Here is a 19,027-nt window from a genome sequence, read left to right as displayed (position 1 = left end):
GAGCAAACCTATCGGACGGACGGGAAACTGAGCCGACCGTGACCATGTTCAAATGGTGGTGATCGTGTGTCAAAATTCGAAATCAGTGAAAATCTTTGAAACTTGTATGAGTGAAAGTTAACATAAATTGTAAATACAATGCCAAAAGCGTGCATTGTGCCGAATTGCTGGAAGAAATTTAAAGCCCCTTGCACAATGCCAGGCAACAGGCAATAGGAACAGGGAATAGAAATCAGAAATCATGTATAAATGCAGAATAAACAGTGACACAGGCAATAGACACAGAGTTTCCGTCACGTTGGAAATTCTGTGCCTATTGCCTATTGCCAACCAATCATAGCATTTGAATTTTTTAGGTTGTAATTAACGATTTTTTGGTTATTTCCTGTTCCTATTGCCTGTTGCCTGGCATTGTGCAAGGGGCTTAAGGCTCCTGGTCCCTGAGCCGAGAACTCTGCGTTGACGGTGGCGCCACCACTCTCTTCTCTCACTCTCTCCAATGGAGAAGTCTGTCTTGTGACATGTTGACAACCTATTTTGTTGTGCGTGCTATTTCTTTATTATTTGCTCTGTGCTTGTGCTCTAACGTTTAACGTATTCGTGAAAGTCGTAAAATTGGCCGAAAAGTAAGATTTGCATGCGGAAGGAACGTTTTCACCTCCTTTCGATAGTCGTTAAACAGCTGTTTTTCCCGTATGTTTAGGCTTCGTTTTATGGCTGTTTGTTTATTGTCGAGGGAAAAGGGTAGTTTTCGGCCAATTTTGGAAGTGTTCTGAAACGATCTATAGTGATGTTTTATTGAAATGTCTTTTTATTTGAAAATGGCATGCACAACAAAATTGGGTGTTTTCCTCGCCTCGATAATAAGAATCCAATATGGCCGCGGTGACTACCCAGGAGCCTTAAGGACAATACAGAAAAATGTTCCGTTTTTAAAGTGCCTCAGGACGAAGAATTGCGTAAAAAATGGGAATCTGCAATTCCCGGCATTGCAGTATTGAAATCGTCGCAATGTGTGTGAGCGTCATTTTGAGCCAACGTGCATCGTGCGAAAATTAGAGAAGCGTGGTCCAGATGGAAAAATTGTCATTGATGTAAGTGTGAATTATTTAAACAGTTTTGTCGATTGCATTTTCGCATTTGCATAAGGTTATGTATTAATTATATAGAATTATATACAATTATATAAAATTATATATCAAAGGTATTATATATATCAATGTACAAAGGTATATAATATATATATATACAATTATACATACATACATATTATATATGTATATACATATATAATATGTATGTATGTATGTATGTATATATGTATATATATGTATATATGTATATGTATATATGTATGTATATATATCTATATGCACACGCGCGCGCACGCACGCACGCACACACACACACACACACGCACGCACGCACGCACGCACACACACACATACAACGAGACAATCTTTTTGACAGATTCCTTACAAGCGCTTAATAGCGCTTTGAACATGCATCGGAACGCGGCCTAATTTGATTGGCTCAGCCCTAGGTTCGCCATTTTGCCTCACTATCTGAGTCACTCCCCACCCTACAAGTTTCCAGACCTGTATGTAAGACCGTGGACACACCTGACCATCTGGGAGTCGATTGTGTATCTTGAAACGAGGTAAAAATTACAAAAGTGAACAGATTTTACTAGATTTCCACAAATGAAATCGTAGATACGCTGGTGAATTTCCTCACTTTTGTAATTTTCACCTCATTTCAAGATGCACAATCGACTCCCTGACCTGACACCCTGTTGAAGGTGGCATGGTATAAATACAAGGGTATGCTCTTGCGCATATTTCCGAACCCAGCCAATCAGTGACTTGTCTAAGCTTACGTCACACTGAGCGGCACATTTAAGCAGCGAATCTGTAATAGTCTTTTATAAAAGCATTTTGAGCGGACAATATATGAATACAAAATAATGTTGATCATTTATGTGAGAGAAAATTCTGTTTTATAAATAAATAAATATATATGAACGAAAATATATAAATATAAAAAACGCACGTGACATACGGATAAACGCTCATCGTTTCCCGAATTTGTCTCTCGTTGTAGATGTTAGAAACGTTATTGTTATTTGACGAATTTTATAATTATTTTATGTGGGTTTGTCTAAATATATGATATTACAGAAAATATTATTATTATTATTAAAAAAAAAAGAATTGTGTGCATTGAATAAAAGTCATTGCGACGTACCGAAAAATTTCACATAAAACGAGATTTTAATTTCCAGTCATTTATTATTAAAATTCTGCGAATTATTAGTTTTAATCAAAACTGGTCGGAAAACGATTGGAAAAGAATTGTCAGCTGAGACGCAAAACAAAAATATATTGTGGCGTACGACATAAAGAACTATATATGCAGAGGAAAGATGCAGATAAAAGATCAAATAACAATAAATGCAGATATTTAATATACAGGTTTTTTATTAGTAAATTTTGACATCTTTCTTTTTTTTTGCCTGTGATTTGCGATTGCAATCGCTCGGTTCATTTCGCGCAGCCTAATATATGTCCTAGTCCTAATGAAGCATAATGCCTCTCTCAGGATTTTAATTTTCAATTGTGGTTCTATTATTTTTGCTAAGTTTTGAAATATAAGATTTTCTTTATTCAAACTGGATCCGTGATATTTAGCAAACTCAATATTCATTATACGAGCACATTGTAATAATTTGTCAGTCGGATACATACATTTTCCTCGCGAAATAACTTGCAGCCAATCTTGGTCACCCGTTGTTTCCAATTGGCGCGTTTCAATACCTAATATTTTATCTGTGCTTTTAAATCTAAATGCTAAGTATCCGGCTATATATTTTAAACCCTCTTCTTCGATAGCCTCGCTAATATTATCTGTTTTTCTGTACTGGACGATGCTGGTGTCTGTTCTTCTGTACTGGACGATGCTGCTGTGTGTTCTTCTGTACTGGACGATGCTGGTGTCTGTTCTTCTATACTGGACGATGCTGGTGTCTGTTCATTGAAACTTCATTTGATACAGGCAAAGGCATTGTTTCAGCTAACACATTTTCGTTTGATGTTAGTGGAGGTACTGCATGGAGATGCAACGTCGGGATAGCATCAGGATGTATCTTCCTAGTTCGTGTAGGTGAATAACCTAGTAGATGTTCTTGTAAGGGCTTCGTAAAAGCTTCATCAGCAAAATGCTTCGAACATATCCTAGCTGAAGCAAACAAGGTTTAAAGTTCTTAAATATATGCTTATAATAATAAACAAGAGAAATCTGTGGTACAATATTAGTTGCTTTCCATTTACATCAAAACTCAGATAATTCTCACTTGTGACGTCATAACTCAGTTAAATGCACGTTCCTTTTGCATGCTGGCAAGTGAGATTCAGCTGAGTTTTTATCCACAATCGAGACTGTTGCGATAATCTGGGAACGCACGGTTGCGAGAGATAGGGTAGCACAGAGAAATCAAACCGTTATGTATGAAAGTCGCATTTATTCTGAAGACGATACACACTCGACGCCGGTAGCTGATATCCGCGACAGAATTCGGAGCAGGAGCACAGGTGATAAGAGAGGGGTGGTTTGGCCTATCCCGGCCCGCCTCGTGCCGACCTCGTGTCAGCATTCCGATCGCGAAAGTTCGAGAAGCGCGAAAACTAATCGTCCTCAACAGAGACCATGTGCTTTAATGAATCTAATAAACTCACATTAAAAGTGAGGCTATGGACCTGTATTATTATTATGCGATAGCTTTGTCACCAAAATAAGCAGGTAAATACAAAATGACATATCTTACCTGAGTATAAAAATACTCACATATCTGAGTGACTCAGATCACTTGAGTGTAAATGGAAAGCAACTATTACTATACAAAAGTACATACCATATTTTGGTGAAATATTTTCTTTTCCGCATGCTTGACGCCACTTATTACACAGTGCTGCATCCTTTGGGAAGGAAAAATATTTTATTTTATTTCCTTCGATCTTTCTGGTCTTTGCCAGATAGTTCCCACACCCTTTCACATTACACGTCATTGCGTACACTGTAATAATCACAAACGAATTACTCGGCATAAATAGCGAACCGAGCGAACGCAGCCATTGCGAATCACCGAGTACATCCGATCCATTCCGATGCTACACGAGTATGACGTAAGCTTAGACAAAAGTGGTGGGAATGCGCAGTGGTCTGACACGGTAGGTGGTTGAAGGTTGAAGGTTCAAGTTCAATTCAAACCAATTCAAACGAGAGAGTCGGAGAGACTGGAGTACTGGAGAGAGTGATTGTCAGACCACCTAACCACGCGGATGTTCAGCCACCCTGATTGCCATATCGGAAAAAGAGTGATTATATATTGTATATAATATATTTATGTTACTGCGTGTAAAACGAAACCGTCTGTTTGATTTGTTCTCGTGACGTAGTGGACGGTACTGATAGCGAAGTAGAAAAGCTGTTGAGGGACGCCGCAAGAGGCGAGGCCGGTGTGGACGCGGTACGAGAATTTCTCAAGAAGTATCCTGGCAGGGTGGACGGGTGTGTTCCCGGCGGTTGCAGAAAAACGTACCTGCAGATGGCCGCGCACCAAGGTAAGCGTGAGCTCTGCACCCTTCTTCTGGACGCCGGTGCCTCTTTGTGTGCGGTCGACGTGGACAAAAATACGCCCTTGCATTACGCGGCATACGGGTATGTTGGAAATTGTTGCTGGAGTTTCCACAGCAGTGTCAGGTTACATCAGTATTCTTTCTCTGTTGGTTAAACAGCAATAACCCGGAAATAATGAAATTACTGTTATCGCGAGGCGCGGCTATCAATGACGTCAACATTTTCGGAAGAAGCGTTCTGCACGTAGCGGTTAACATTCAGCACGTGCAATGCGTGAGGGTGCTGCTGCGATCTATCAATGTCCTCAACCTCTTCAGACGTAGCGTTCTGCACGTGCAATGTGTGAGGGTGCTGCTGCGATATCACTGCGATGTTAATCTCCAGGACAAGGACGGAAATACGCCATTGCATCTCGCGGTCTCCAGGTACGTTGAAAATCGTTGCCGGAGCTTCCACAGCAGCGTCAATTACATCGGTATTCTCTCTCTGTTGGTTAAACAGGAATCAGCCAGAGATAATGGACCTGCTGTTATCGCGAGGCGCGGCTATCAATACCGTCAACATCGTCAGACGTAGCGCTCTGCACATAGCGGTTATCAATCAGCACGTGCAATACGTGAGGGTGCTGCTGCGATATCACTGCGACGTTAATCTCCAGGACTGGTGGGGAGCTACGCCGTTGCACTTAGCGACTTCGCAAGGACACTGGTCGCTCGTCGAGCTGCTGGTGCATCACAACGCGGACATCGGCAGCACGAACAAGTACGGTGACACCGTGCTGCATATTGCGATAGCCGAGAGCCCGAATAAACAGGCTGCCGTGCCTACACCCGAAAGTAGTCGGGATTCACCGCTTATATATGCTGTACGTCGTCTAAGTTCTTGGACTTTACATTAATACGTGAATCAATTTTGTATACATAGAGTCTTTTCTAACGAACAATGTCTTCTTTTGGACAGATCTGGCAGAATCTGGCGAGGCAAGGTGCAAAGACTGAATTAGCATTAGCTTGTTTCCTAGTAAGCGTGGACAGAAGTTGCAAACTTCTCGAGCAGGTCAGAAACAACAAGGACAAGACGCCGCTCGACCTTCTGGAGGGTAATCCCCAGGCTGCTCTGCTCGCCGATCTCTTACGATCTTTCAAATACCAAAGTCACAGCACGCAATTAAAGTAAGACAACAGGATACGTATTTCAAACGGTTTTTTACTAAAACGCGACGTTAAAATGATCTTATATTTTAAAAACTAGTCTTGCAACATTTTCAGAATTACTTAATAGATTTTGACGACTTTTAGAGTTTATCAACGAACGTATGTAAAATGTAATTTGATTCGTTTTGCAGGATAGAGAATCCACCGACCGGTTACGTAGAGCCTGGAAACCAGAGTCGCATATCTCGAGGAAGCGATTATGTGCAGCATCTGCATAACACGTCGTCGTAACGTCGCCTTCCTCTGCAGACACGGCGCGTGCGAGCACTGCGCTGCACCGCTGAAGATCTATCACATGTGCCGCAAGACGATCACCAAGAAGATCAATTTATATTAGAAGATCGATCGATAATCAACACGCTTATATTGGGACGTTAATTTCCCACGCGGCGCGCGCGCGCACAGCGGGTCTCGGGAGGTAGCGATGATAGATAACAATAGCAAAACGGCTCTGTTGTGTTCAGTTTTGAACAATTTAGACCCTACACAGCTCGGGACGAGAGTCACGTGTTTGGAGGAATTTCTTTACTACATGTTGCACATTCCTCCCGAGATACTCTGTTTACTTGCCTAACGGGGAACTCTGCGGTGTCAGCGTAGGAAAATGTTCACCATTTGATCGTAGCACTACGTGCGTTACGTTGTGTGCTGAAGAAATTAAACTGCCAAAATGTATATTTCTTTTCCACGGCAAATTTGTACGAAAGAGATGAAGCTGTCCATTATATCGCACCATCGTCGTGCCATTGGGATTGGCGGTCGTGACGTCACAAGGCAAAATGGCCGGAGAGAGTAGGTCACTTGTCACTCTACAATACGACGTATGTGCTTATTCCCTGAACCGAATTTTTACCAAAAGTATATGAAATAGGGGTAAAATTTTCCGGGGTGTTCCACTATGTGTATAGTTTTTTGTTACCGATTTTCTGGAAACCGGTTTTTCTAATTCTTTTAATTAAAAAATTAAAAAAATAAAAAAAATCGGTTTCCAGAAAATCGGTAACAAAAAACTATACACATAGTGGCACTCTCCGGAAAATTCTACCCCTATTTCATATACTTTTGATAAAAATTCGATTCAGGGATTTGGGCTGGGCGTTGATGAGTCAGTCAGTCAGTCAGGACATTTTCCTTTATATATATAGATTTCAGTAATTAAAATGAGACTGCCCATAAGTGAAATATGCAATTTTACCAATTCGACGCTTTCATGCCGCAATTCGATTTATTTATGTGGCAGCCGGCGACCTACTCTTCTATACTATTATATAAAATTCTTACGGGTGGTGTATGTTTGGCCGTTTTTAACTTAAAAACTATTGGACTGAATTTTTATCAAAAGTATATAAAATAGGGGTAGAATTTTCCAGAAAGTGTTATAGAGTGTGTAGTTTTTCGTTACCGATTTTCTGGAAACCAATTTTTTTAATTTTTCTAATTTTTACGAGTAAAGAAATTTAAAAAATCGGTTTCCAGAAAAGAGATAACGAAAAACTATACACTCTATAGCACTCCCCGGAAAATTGTACCCCTATTTTATATGGTATTAATACAAGTTCGGTCTAATAGTTTTTAAGTCGATTTATTTATGTGGCAGCCGGCGACCTACTCTTTTTAGTTCTGTTTTCGCCACCAGATAGCGTATCGCAGTTTAGCCATTCCCAATAGCGAGACAGGTTTGTCCGGACACGAGATAATTCGGTCTTACGTTACCTTTTGTTTTTTTTCTCGGCAATTAGTTAAGTAATCGATTGTTAAAAATTGATATCCGTACGGGGGTATCTTGTGTTCCGACAAACACGTGCGACGTACGATTTTCCTTCCTCGCGAATCGGCGTTTTCGCCTGTTCTTTATGCCGTCCATTTTTTATCCGTCTTGAAGAGAGCGCGGATAACGAGCACGAAAGAACTAGAGCTTCTCATCTCAACGTAGGAAACGCGATCGTGCTTATCATCGTGCGACAACAATCATAGGGGCTCGTAGGAACGTTCGTACATATCGCCACATTATTGCGGGGAGAAAAAAAGAATACTGCGTTTCCACGTGTTCGAAAACTTCCAAACTGTGCGAACTTCTGCTGCTTCACACGCGCAATAGAAGGGAAGGGGGCACATTTAGGTAATTTAATTCTTAACCTCCCAAGTCTCAATTTTTACATTTGTTAAAATCAAGAAATTTTTTTTATAAATTTTTGCTGAGAGGTCTCTTGTTGGCTGGTTTTATCAGTCTGTCACTTTTTGTTAAATGTTATTAATAGTATAAATTGGGATTGTGTACTATTGTGCATTTGCTATCTAGCAAGACCAGATATTTAATAGGGATTAAATATCACGATGGAATGTTGTCGGTGTTGTAGGTTGCACGAGCATTTCAATCGAACTGGTGAAAGTATCTCTCCATTGATACTTGAAATTACACGAATCTGAGGCAGCGTTTAAATTTTAAATGTATCCCCTTTTCCCATCGCATTTGCATCGTTCGATGAACGTTCTGCGTAATGATTAAAGACAAGCTAAAGGGAAACACTCAGTCTTAGAGCCAAATTTTCTAGATAGTTTGTATAAAGTGATTCGTTTGTGATCGAAAACGACAGCAGTGGAACCACGTAATTTTAAGCGCGCTTCTCATCACAAATAAAACGCACCTTCAAACGAAAAGAAAGTTCGCTTTATAATAAAGAAGCCGACATTTGCCGAGGTACAAGCTTATTATTAAGGGAATCCTAAAGTGAAGGCTGAACTTCCTCGACGTCGGTAATGTCAACATTTCTAATTCTGTTTTCTTGTCATATATCTATATCTGTCCTTGTCTAACGAGAGGCATCTGTCTTTGTTCGATTACTGCGCCATCTCTTACCACACGCAATATTGTTTATCCTGTCAACCTGAATGTGCTTTTGCACATATAAAAGTTATATAAAGTAATCTTTTTTTCTAGGTTTTCAATCTTAGATCTAATTGCACAATATTGTTCTTAAATGTTGTCCCTAGGTCATGCCGGTCTAATTTTGTGGATATTTATCGTGGAATTTTTGTACAAAGCAAATATTGTCACGTATACCAAAAATTAACAAAAATATTAATTTTTTTTTGTTTTCGATATAAATTTGACCACCATGACCTAGATTTTGATGCGTACTTTAATTCTAGACAAGAATTTTGCATTTCTATAAAGTCAATTAAAAGATTAGTGCTAAGACCGTGGTGGTAATTGAACGAAGAAAACGAAAATTGTCGGGCAAAAATTTTCCACGAACCTGGGGATTCCCACAAATTCCCTATACTGTAGCCAATCACGTTCGAACAGATTTGTCTGCCTTCTGTGGACCTCTCCCCTCTACGCTGCAGATGGGAAGTGGGAATTGGGAAAAGCCTGCTCACGCCTCACGCTCACGTCTCGGCGACGTCTCTGTCGTCTGCGTTTCTCACTCTTGCGACGTCGATGACCGTGGCGAGGGCGAGGGTGGACCGTCGGGACCGTCGCATGCATATGGTGCCGTGTGTGTTTGTTATCGCGGGTGTTATGCGGACGGTGCTGTCGGTGTTGCGAGTATCGGTCTCGGTATAGTTTTCCCACCCCCCTTCCCCGGTCGCGGTGCGAAGCGCAGGATGGGCAACCAGGTGGCACGCGTCGGGAACACGTCGCACAGGAAGGTGGAATCCGGGGCCGCGACGGGCGCCGGCAACGCGAATCACGGCACGAACGTCGCCGCCTCCGCCAACGCCGTCGTCTCCAAGAGCGAGCCGGACCATCCCAACTCTCACACGCAGTTCTTCCCGATCGAGAGCCTGGCCAAGGTACGACGGTCCGCTCCGGTCCCTTCAAAACTGCCCTCGAATCCTGATAGCTTGATACCCCTGGATCGAAAATTGCCTGGATAGAACGTGGAAGCGATACAGCAGCGATCCTCGATTGCCAAATTATTTTTACAGCTGCTTGGGAGGACGGCAAAAATAGCCTATTGCCACCCAGGATTATTTTTCTCCTTAGAATTATTTTTCCTCCTTAGGATCATTTTCCTCATTAGGATTATTTTCTTTGCATCAATTTACTTTTGTCTGTGCTACGACTCACAGAAGTCGTTTCACGCTCTTCTTGTAACTGCTTAGAATATTTTTATTATTATTAAATATTTCTCTGGATATTCTGAAATCTTGAACATCTCGAATCGTACCTTTTTTTCTGCCAATTATATAAGTTAACTATTGATATTTGAGATTGTAATCAAGTGGAAGTATAGGGGTTGATTCAATTAAGTAATTATTTTTTCTGCAAAGACGTTTGATAATATTAAAAACAAAAGTGTGGCAAGTTATTCAAAGATTGTTCAACGAGATTCCCACTGTCCCTATCTACTATCTAGCGAAACCACTGCCAAGGGAACGGGCTTGGAAAAATTAGCGGGGAAAGAAGACCCTGTTGAGCTTGACTCGATAAAAAAATTATGCCTGAGATATAGAATTGTAGAATTGGAAAACTGAGCAATTGCTCTCCCAGTTCCTTTATTTTAAGATCCCAAAACTTTCCACAGTTTCTATTTCATCATGTCATTTTTTCTGTCTATAGGTTAGTAGCTATATGTATTTTATTTATCTTATACATGACTAGCTGTTATCAAATGCTAGCATTACCTGGCTAGTTTTATTTATATAATGAAAACATGCATGGGTAACCTTCCTTTGCAAACAAAAGTATAGAAATTTATGTTTACGACGTATTCTTTCTTTGATATATTTTAATAGTCTTTTTATGCAGATAAGCAACGTATGTCCCCCTTCTTTGGAAAAGTGTAATATATTTAGTGGTATTTCTAAAACATGTAAATCTCTTTATTTTGCAGACACTGTCACAGCTCTCCTACCAAGAAGGACATGTTAACGGCATTACCAAGTCTGTATTCGAAAAGTACTTATTTCCCACTCATCCCGAACTGAGCGAGAAACTCTTCACTTACTTACACCACAATGCCCATGGCACGACTGCGTACATAAGTACAACAGCTTTCAAGCAGCAAGCTGAGAAATTTTTGTCAGTAATGAACGACCAAGCTATACTGGAGAATTATATAAAGATGTATTCGAACATAAAGAATGGCGGTAATGTTACACCCGAAATGCTGCGAGCGTTATTGATGTGTTGCTACCAGCTAGCGATGGAGAACAACAGCACCAGTTTGTGCCTTCACTCGCAACAGATAATAAATGCAGTTGTTGTCTCATGCGTTAGTAAATTTATTAATGTGATACGGTATAAATATGGTTATTGTAACTATTCATTCATTCACTATTGAACATGTAAGCGCGGTCTATCTATACTAAATTGGTGCTTTGAGTGAATAATTCATGTACAAATGTACGATATGCAATTATTCTTGTAATATTTTGCAGTTTCACGGCAAGACTAGCTTGTCTACAAGTTACGTGAGCAATTGGATTGGGCAACATTGCCCACGCCTAGTATACGGCCTACAGCGATACGTAGTACACGTGTTAACAACTGCTTATCGCAACGGTAAAGCGCTTCTGTCGAAGGAGCAACCGCAACCCCCTGTGGAGATGGTTACTCCCGTATTGGAAAAGTCGGATCGAGAGTTTCCTCAAGCAAACTTGTTACCGATAAGCTATGTCTGGTTGTTGTCGTGTACACTGCCGCAGTGTTACCTCCAGGTACGTTGTCACAGAGCAGGCAGTACAAATAATCGATACTATTATGCCCCGCCTGTAAAGTATTTTGCATAAAGAGATTAATTATTATTGCCGATAAGCCTAGTATTGTACACATAACTAGATCTACGTATCTATGTGCGTGGTGTGTATGTGTAGACCAACGATTCACCGAAGGACATAACTCACGCTTTGATAGCCAGAAGAACAGGCAGTATTTGTCCAAGGCATTGGACGTTACTGTACAATAGCGGGGAGCACGGGACCGGGGCTAATCGCTTCCTTCACCATGTATTAGGTTACAGAGGTCCCACTCTGCTAATAATAAGAGCCGCTAGTATAGAGAAGGATGAGGAATGTCCGACGTTTTGCGTGTGCTCGGCCGTCGAGTGGCGAGAGAGTCATCTCTATTGGGGCGACGAAGACTCGATGGGCATTCAACTGATTCCGTCCTATAAAATCATGGAGAAAGGCCCGAAAATACTATACCTGAACACGAATATCAGGGGCTACCCGCACGGCTTGCGACTTGGTAGCGATCCGCGTTCGCCGCTTATCAGTATCGATGAGTCATTCCACTCCGTGTCTATCGCCGGCGCGCCCTATCGCATCGCCAGCCTGGAAGTCTGGGGTTGCGGCGATATGAAGCTGAGGTAATGTCTTGCAAACTGCGAAATGTAACCGCATGTCGATGCGGATTGCGATAACGAGATGCTATTGCGTTTGCAGGGAAAAGCAATTGGAGATCAAGAAGTGGCAGGTGAAAGAAGCGGAGAAGCAGAGGGTCGTCAAGTTAAGCGCGAGCGAGTGGTTGGACCATCCCGATCGTTACTTGCTAGAACTGGCTGGTAGAGCGTCTTACAATGAGTCTAACAAATAGAGCCGCGAGAGGATAACGCGCGTGCTCAAACAGCTGCTCATATTACTATTTTACTTTGTAAATATGTATATAGCGTCAAAAATATCACCGGGATTTCTGTACTTACGTGGTGTACGAAGAACGTACGCATGAAATGTGATTATGTGACTTACGTGAAATACAGGGACTTATGCTTGACGTACTTAAGCACAAGTGCCAGTTTGTAATCGTCTATTTATTTTTCTTTTTTTCAGTATTTCCTTATAAAATGTTATTTCTATTTTACAAATATCACTTTCATTTAGTAGATTTATCTATGAAAAGATTATTTCTTAGAGTATTTTTAAAAAATTTTTAAATGTGCAATTTTTTGTTTTAAAAGTGTTTTTATCTGATTTTCATAAACTTAACTTCGTAAATTTTACTTTAATAATCAATATGTGGAATCATCTTCTGATTATACAAAAGAAAATAACATGCATATATATGAAATTGAAAAATAAATATATTTTTGTACCAAATCTCGTACATACTTATATCTATAATTATCTCGATATGTCGCGTATTTGTATATTCGCAAGGTTTTTGTTAATTGTACACTCGGTGTGATCGCGTGATGCTATTTTACGAAATCGTAACAAAACGTGATGGTTTTATCAGTCTGTTTTTCAATGCTAAACTGTTCGATTAGTCTTAAAGTTCTTTATCACGATTGTCAAGTCTCAATTCACTGATAAGACTTTTCCAGCTAAAGTCTTCCTCGCCGTCGATCAGATTTATCACATTCTTCTCGTCGATGACGTCAAACAAATTTTTGAACGGCGTGTATTTCAGCAATGTGATTTTATCAGCGATTATGATTAGCTTATGCCTCGCGCGAGTGATGGCCACCGTCAAACGTCGCTGATCGTCCAATATCTCGAATTCCTTCTTCGTGTCGTACTCGACACTCTTCGTGCACGAATACAATATAACGTCCTTGTCGCGTCCCTGATACTGATCTACAGTATTCACTTCCACCTCCTTATCTATGGTCTTTCTTAATAAATTTATATGAGCATTATAAGGTGCGATAATTCCTATATTTCTAGCATGTACGCCCGCTTCGGTGAGTGCCTGGACGAGACGCAAAGTAATAGCGACTTCCCAGACGTTGGAGTACGCTTGACTCGACACAACGTCTCTGTTCCCAGTCTCCGTGTTCAAGTTGTAAGTGCTACCGGTATTGAGTACCATCACCGAATCGTCCAAGTGCCTGGAGAGCGCGCCTCTTATCCACCTCTCGCAGGTCGAGAGAACTTGCTCCATATTCGTGCCGATCAACGTCGCGTTCTCCACCTGCTTGTTGCCCGACACCAGCTTGCCGCGATACGTCGCGTCGTTGGCCAACCTCATGATCCTCCCGTTCATTCTGTACTGCTCCCGCAGATTGACGGTGTTGTCGTCGCTGTCCAGCCTCACGAATAGGGATTCGTCCGCGCCGAGTTTCGCTGCGGTCTTGCTCTTGATGACGGGCGGCAGCTGATCCGGATCCCCGACAAGGACGAACTTGCGCGCGCTGTATAACGGTCGCAGCACCGTGGGCTGCATGATCTGCGCGCTCTCGTCGATCACGCATACGTCAAAGCTGCGTCTCCTAATGAGAGCGTGATACGCGCCGTAGCAGGTCACGCCGACGACCCGTTTGCTGTTGTAGAGTGCCTCCAGGTCCTCCGGCGAGTCGCAACTCTTGATCGCGTATTCCTCGCTCTTGCATGTCAACAGGGGATGGATCTGCTTTGTCGAGCCCAGACGCAGGAAGTCGATGTTCCGTTCCAGCAGCTTGAGGAGAACATTGTCCACCGCGCTGTGCGTGTGCGCGGTGATCAGCACGCTGGAACCCAACTCTAGCAGCAACTCTATCAGAGCCACCAGGGTCTGCGTTTTTCCGGTGCCTGGCATGCCTTTTATCAGAACGTACTCGTGAGCGGCCACAGCCTTCAGCACGGCTCTCTGTTGACTCTCGTTTAGATCGCTTATTATCTCAGTGCTGGCCGACACTACCGAACGTGGCAATTTTTCCGTAAACGTAGCCGGTCTTTTATCGATGACGATGCGTCGTAGCTTGACGCACGTCTCGTCGTTGCTCAACAGACCGGCCACGTTCGCGTAATTGAACGTAGACAGACCTGAAGAGGGAAACTTATCGATGTGGAACGTGGAATGTGCGTACAATCGCGTAATATCTTTGTCCAATAGGACTGCGACGATGTCATGCGAAACGTGCATTATATGTCCGGCGGCAATATTAACTCGTGCATCCGTGCTAACAATAATATAATCGTCCTCGGCAAACGTGCCGCCGAGCACGCTGTTCTCGATCGTCTCTCCCTTAATGTTGACGCGTGCAAACTTATGCTGGTACCTATCATCTCGCTTCACCACCCTGTCGATGGTCTTCAAGTTGCAGATACACGTCCCTCTCGCCTCCCTCTTCTCGGGACTTGTCGTCCATACGCTGCTTAAACTGCTATTACCGTTCTCGTGGCTTTCTTCCAGTTGCAATAATGCGATCCACTTCATAATGTAATCCAAATGACTGCTCTCGAAGTCGTTTCGCAGCTCTTCGATTAACGCCGTTAGTGGATGCGACGGTGACAAATTCGCGCTCGGGTCCTTCGCCAAATACGCACAGCACAGAGCCTGATAGGAACATCTGCCGCACGCGCTGTGGTGGTTTATCGGCTCAGGCAATTCCATCGCCTTTAGGTCCGGCTCCGAGTTAATATTCTGTAGGTCTTCCGGTTTTTTAGCGAAATAATGCGCCAGGGTATTGCGCAGCAATATCAAGTCCCTCTTTTCGTGATGTCCGCTTTTAATTTCCCGCATCTCGTTCTCCTTTAGATACAACAAAAGTCCGGTATCGATATCCTGATCCCTGAAGCCCATCATCATGAGATAGAGAATAACCTGGCCCCTGTGCTCGAAGGAGTACGAGGCTCTCCCGGTTTTCAACTCCAGAGGCATGATCCTCCTTCTCGAATTGATGTTCACCTCTGCCGTCACGTCTATCCTGCCCTTTATGCCTAATTTCGGTATGTAAACGCTTTCCTCAATGTCCTGTATGCTATCAATGCTCCCTTGAAAGTTGTCCTTCAGATTGCTTATGTGCTGCTGCTTGTTACCCTTAATGTAATGCTGAATGAACTCGAAAATTCTCGGGGCATACTCCGTCATGCGTTTCCGACAGTCCGCGAGCGACAATTCCGACGCGTAGAGATAGTTTATCGTGTCTTTCGATCGCAGAATATCGTCCCGCAGTTTCATCACGTCGGACAGCGTGCAGATATTTTCTCGCAATGCCTTTTGCAGCCATTGATGAACCAAAGATCCCACGGTCATCACGGAATAATCGCCGTCCAGATTTGGCAGTGACTCTATCTTCCTGAACTTCTCGGTCAGCACCGCTCGCCTGTTGCAAAATAAACCACTCGTTATTGTCGTGCCCGATATCAGCAAATCAGGCTGCGTCACGAGGAGGCCGTTATTGTTATCCACAACCCATTGCCGTGAATCCTTCTTCGCCTGTATTGTGACAATATCATTAATCTTCATTTGTGCATCCTTCCAAAATCCTGAACATGCAACAGTGTCGATACTTTCAGACTCCAAGTGCTGCACCGTTAAAACAGTAACTCTCGATTCGTGCTTGACATCAGTTATCTTACATCTCTGCAACGTGGTGAAATCAATCTGCGCGTGCCACTCCTGATCGAAGAAGCCGTCGAGCTCGTCCCCGTTCATCATCACGGAAAAGTCGTCGGAAGATTCCACCTTTAAATCGTGTAGCTTAGCTTTTTCACGCCTAGACGGTTCCACGGCGGACGACTTCAAAGCAGCGGTATTTAACTCTTGCGTTTCTTTAAGAACATGACCGTTACTATGAGTAATATCTGAAACATTTATGTTTTTAATACTGACAGAGTTTTGTGACCAATTTACACATTGCTCGCTTTTCGCCGCATCTCCCTCATTCTTATTAACTTTCTGAAGTGCCGCATCCCCGTTGCATGTTCCTTTATTTTCCTTAAAATTACTACATGGATCGTCCAAACCGTTCACTACAGATAACAATACTGAGTTCTCATGAGTGTCGGAATTTCCTGTCTTTGCAACACAGTGTTCTTTCAATGGATCTTCGTTCACATTACATTTCTTCTTAACGTTCAAATAGGATTCTTCGTCAAACGTATTATCTCTTTCCTTCCTTTTCCTTTCAATCGAGGCTTGAGTTGAAGAGTTTATATCTGATATCTTTTCGTTATCTACCGCAACCTTGGGAACTTTTGTAAAAAACGACGATATCTTTGTCTGAGATTTATTAATACCAGCGGCAGAAATCTGTAAGCAAACGAAAAAGAACAGTTTATCACACAAATTAATTTTTTAGGCTACTTTTTTGTATATAAATACAAATTGTATGCTAATGTAACGTTATGTTCTATTATACCTGTGCTAGATATTTCTTTTCTTGAATCTAGTTTAGAATTCAGAAGTGGAGAATCGTGTTAAAGTTCAACATTAATATTTTATAATAATAAGAAAAAGAATAGGAATATAGAAGGACAGAAAAATAGTAATGAGTATCAAAACAACATGCAGATACACAGTCGCAGAGAAATAATACTCATTTTCCTCACCTTCCTCTGCGACGACTGCGACAGCTGACGTTTCTTCATGTTTGCGTATAATGTATGTACTCGAAGTGACTTTACGTATATCTCTTATACACATCAATCTAAAGTGCTATCAACGTGTACCTGCACCTGCTTCAAGCATGATCGATCTTAAGTCCCACGAAAACTTATGGCGCAGAATTATCGTTCCCGCGTAAACGACAAACGTGCCGCATGGACGTCGCCATTTTGATTTTTAACAGCGCGGCCGCGTTTCGTAAACATGAGACACGTGTCTACCTGATCAGCTGTGAATTGGACTTACGACACGGTAATGCGAGTTTTTGACGCCAGATGCCTCAGATGGGCTGGATTCGGGGAGCGCGCTATTAGCGCTATTTGCTTATTCTATCCTTGTTTTACACCTGATGAGCGATAAAGATAGAACGATGCAATAGCGCTTAATAGCGCGCTCCCCGAACGCAGCCATGGTATGTGATTGAGCATTTGGGCCGATTTCGGCCCTTCGTCTCTTTCTAAAGGAGGACATCAGTTAGAAAGAGATGTAAAGTAAGGGTGCGTTCCCACTATACGCGTCGCGCGTCGCGTCACGACGCCGCGTCATGAGTTATCTAATCAAAACGTTTCATTTTCGCATATAGTGGGAACGCAGCCTAAGTTTAATCGGAGCGGAGGATCAAGTTAATCGGGGACGGTGAAGTGACAAAAATTGAAATTTTTTAAAAGAAGGGAAGAGAAATAAGCAGAAGAAAGACGAAAAGGAGAAGGAGGAAGCTAGTGTGAAGCAGCGAAGATGTAGTAAATATTTTATTATTTGTATATTATTTCCGTGTTACATGCGAAGTTAATTATATTTTTTCCAATAGTCGAATCGTACAGTTTTATTCCATTCATTTTGAATTTTTGTATCAATACGTGTGTACAGTACATATCTCGTCGCGATAGAAAGAAAATTCAAACTAAAATATTTCTCTTAATTCAGGAATTTAAGTCAGGTTTACAGAGGGGTGGTAGTGTGGTCTTTGTAGTAAAGCGCCAGACTCGTAACTCCGAGGAACCGGGTTTCGAGTCCACCTGATCACAGGAATTTTTATATTCCAAACTGCACCCCCCGCACGAGTGGGGCTCGTGCGGAGAAACTGGGCTATCTTTCGGAGGAGACATTACATTTGAAATTGGTCGTCAAGCTTGAGGAGCTTGGGAATAAGACGGTATTGATGATTTCTCTTGAGAAAATTGGTGTAGATGGTGTAGATGTAGATTGTTGTTAGATAATAGAAAATGATGTGAACCACCAACAGTTTGCCTTGTTTGCCTTGTTTTATATTTAATTTCAATTATACATCTGAAAACATTATATCATGATGTGCATATCAACTATAGTGCATCTATAATTTTTTAAATTTGTATAAAATGTTTTTTAATAAGTGCACTTTGTTAAAAGTTTACAGTTTTGTTTTTTACTTACCGTTTATCTGCAGCTTGTGGTAACTGAATAGAAAACTTATTACTTCCAAAAGTATCGTTACGTTCAGATATTTCACGTCTTAAATCAATTCCAGTAACTACATCTGTGACCTCTGATATATCAAGTCTGTAGCTATCTAAAATCTAATTGTTTTATATTACAAATTATTCAAAACCCTGGCCTACTACTTCGTTACTTGAAAGTTCTATTTTTTCTATAGTCAAAATCGCTTTTCCCTTAAGAACTTTTTGATCAAAGTCCACTTTTAGTTTTAAATGAATATCGGTTACACGTGCAAATTCTGATGATTAAAAGATATAGGAAATAAATATATATTTAAATAAAAATAAGAATTTAAAAGTAATAAGCATAAGAGCATGTGACAAGGCTTAACATATTATAATTGAAATAATTTATGTTAATTAAAAATGATATTGTTCTTACGATAAAAGTACTTTTTTGAGTTGTATTTATACAACATTTAACATAAAAAATTTTTTAAATGCATGTT

At 41.5% G+C, this 19,027-nt stretch overlaps 3 protein-coding genes and 1 long non-coding RNA gene across 5 annotated transcripts; 2 read left to right on the top strand and 2 right to left on the bottom strand.

The window, feature by feature from the left end:
- LOC139817041 (uncharacterized) lies at positions 1 to 8,547 on the top strand. Of its 2 annotated transcripts, none has more exons than XM_071784871.1 (6): positions 1 to 1,094; positions 4,455 to 4,716; positions 4,794 to 5,060; positions 5,137 to 5,500; positions 5,596 to 5,807; positions 5,981 to 8,547. In XM_071784871.1, exons 2-6 carry the CDS (start codon positions 4,604 to 4,606, stop codon positions 6,078 to 6,080), a joined length of 1,056 nt encoding a protein of 351 aa, XP_071640972.1. In that variant the 5' UTR covers positions 1 to 1,094; positions 4,455 to 4,603; the 3' UTR covers positions 6,081 to 8,547. The 2 variants fall into 2 exon arrangements, with proteins under 2 accessions (XP_071640972.1, XP_071640971.1); XM_071784870.1 differs by lacking the exon at positions 1 to 1,094 and adding an exon at positions 4,226 to 4,373.
- LOC139817042 (uncharacterized) lies at positions 2,463 to 4,116 on the bottom strand. The gene is made up of 2 exons (XR_011733118.1): positions 3,911 to 4,116; positions 2,463 to 3,237 (listed from the first exon to the last, which is right to left on the bottom strand). It is a non-coding gene; the product is annotated as an uncharacterized lncRNA (long non-coding RNA).
- Positions 8,548 to 9,156: 609 nt separating the features above from the next.
- Positions 9,157 to 12,604, top strand: LOC139817040 (uncharacterized). Its single transcript, XM_071784868.1, has 5 exons — positions 9,157 to 9,647; positions 10,691 to 11,071; positions 11,238 to 11,516; positions 11,673 to 12,166; positions 12,243 to 12,604. The coding sequence occupies exons 1-5, from the start codon at positions 9,198 to 9,200 to the stop codon at positions 12,391 to 12,393; spliced, it is 1,755 nt and encodes a 584-aa protein (XP_071640969.1). The 5' UTR covers positions 9,157 to 9,197; the 3' UTR covers positions 12,394 to 12,604.
- A 253-nt stretch (positions 12,605 to 12,857) lies between these two features.
- On the bottom strand, positions 12,858 to 17,266 carry Dna2 (DNA replication helicase/nuclease 2). Its single transcript, XM_071784867.1, has 2 exons — positions 17,052 to 17,266; positions 12,858 to 16,752 (listed from the first exon to the last, which is right to left on the bottom strand). The coding sequence occupies exons 1-2, from the start codon at positions 17,088 to 17,090 to the stop codon at positions 13,066 to 13,068; spliced, it is 3,726 nt and encodes a 1,241-aa protein (XP_071640968.1). The 5' UTR covers positions 17,091 to 17,266; the 3' UTR covers positions 12,858 to 13,065.
- Between the last annotated feature and the right edge of the window lie 1,761 nt (positions 17,267 to 19,027).

Source organism: Temnothorax longispinosus, chromosome 7, assembly GCF_030848805.1.
Source record: "Temnothorax longispinosus isolate EJ_2023e chromosome 7, Tlon_JGU_v1, whole genome shotgun sequence".
Taxonomy (NCBI): domain Eukaryota; kingdom Metazoa; phylum Arthropoda; class Insecta; order Hymenoptera; family Formicidae; genus Temnothorax; species Temnothorax longispinosus.
This window is presented reverse-complemented; position numbering and strand designations above follow the sequence as displayed.

What these genes read in the sequence shown, in the direction of transcription:
- LOC139817041 (XM_071784870.1), top strand. An exon ending in TTGCATCTCGCGGTCTCCAG is followed by an intron (nt 5,061 to 5,136) that starts GTACGTTGAAAA and finishes TTGGTTAAACAG; the next exon opens with GAATCAGCCAGAGATAATGG. An exon ending in ATTCACCGCTTATATATGCT is followed by an intron (nt 5,501 to 5,595) that starts GTACGTCGTCTA and finishes TCTTTTGGACAG; the next exon opens with ATCTGGCAGAATCTGGCGAG.
- LOC139817040 (XM_071784868.1), top strand. Translation starts at nt 9,198, where the DNA reads ATGGGAAGTGGGAATTGGGAAAAGCCTGCTCACGCCTCACGCTCACGT. An exon ending in CGATCGAGAGCCTGGCCAAG is followed by an intron (nt 9,648 to 10,690) that starts GTACGACGGTCC and finishes TTTATTTTGCAG; the next exon opens with ACACTGTCACAGCTCTCCTA. An exon ending in TGCCGCAGTGTTACCTCCAG is followed by an intron (nt 11,517 to 11,672) that starts GTACGTTGTCAC and finishes GTGTATGTGTAG; the next exon opens with ACCAACGATTCACCGAAGGA.
- Dna2 (XM_071784867.1), bottom strand. Translation starts at nt 17,090, where the DNA reads ATGAAGAAACGTCAGCTGTCGCAGTCGTCGCAGAGGAAG. An exon ending in CGCAGTCGTCGCAGAGGAAG is followed by an intron (nt 16,753 to 17,051) that starts GTGAGGAAAATG and finishes GTTTGCTTACAG; the next exon opens with ATTTCTGCCGCTGGTATTAA.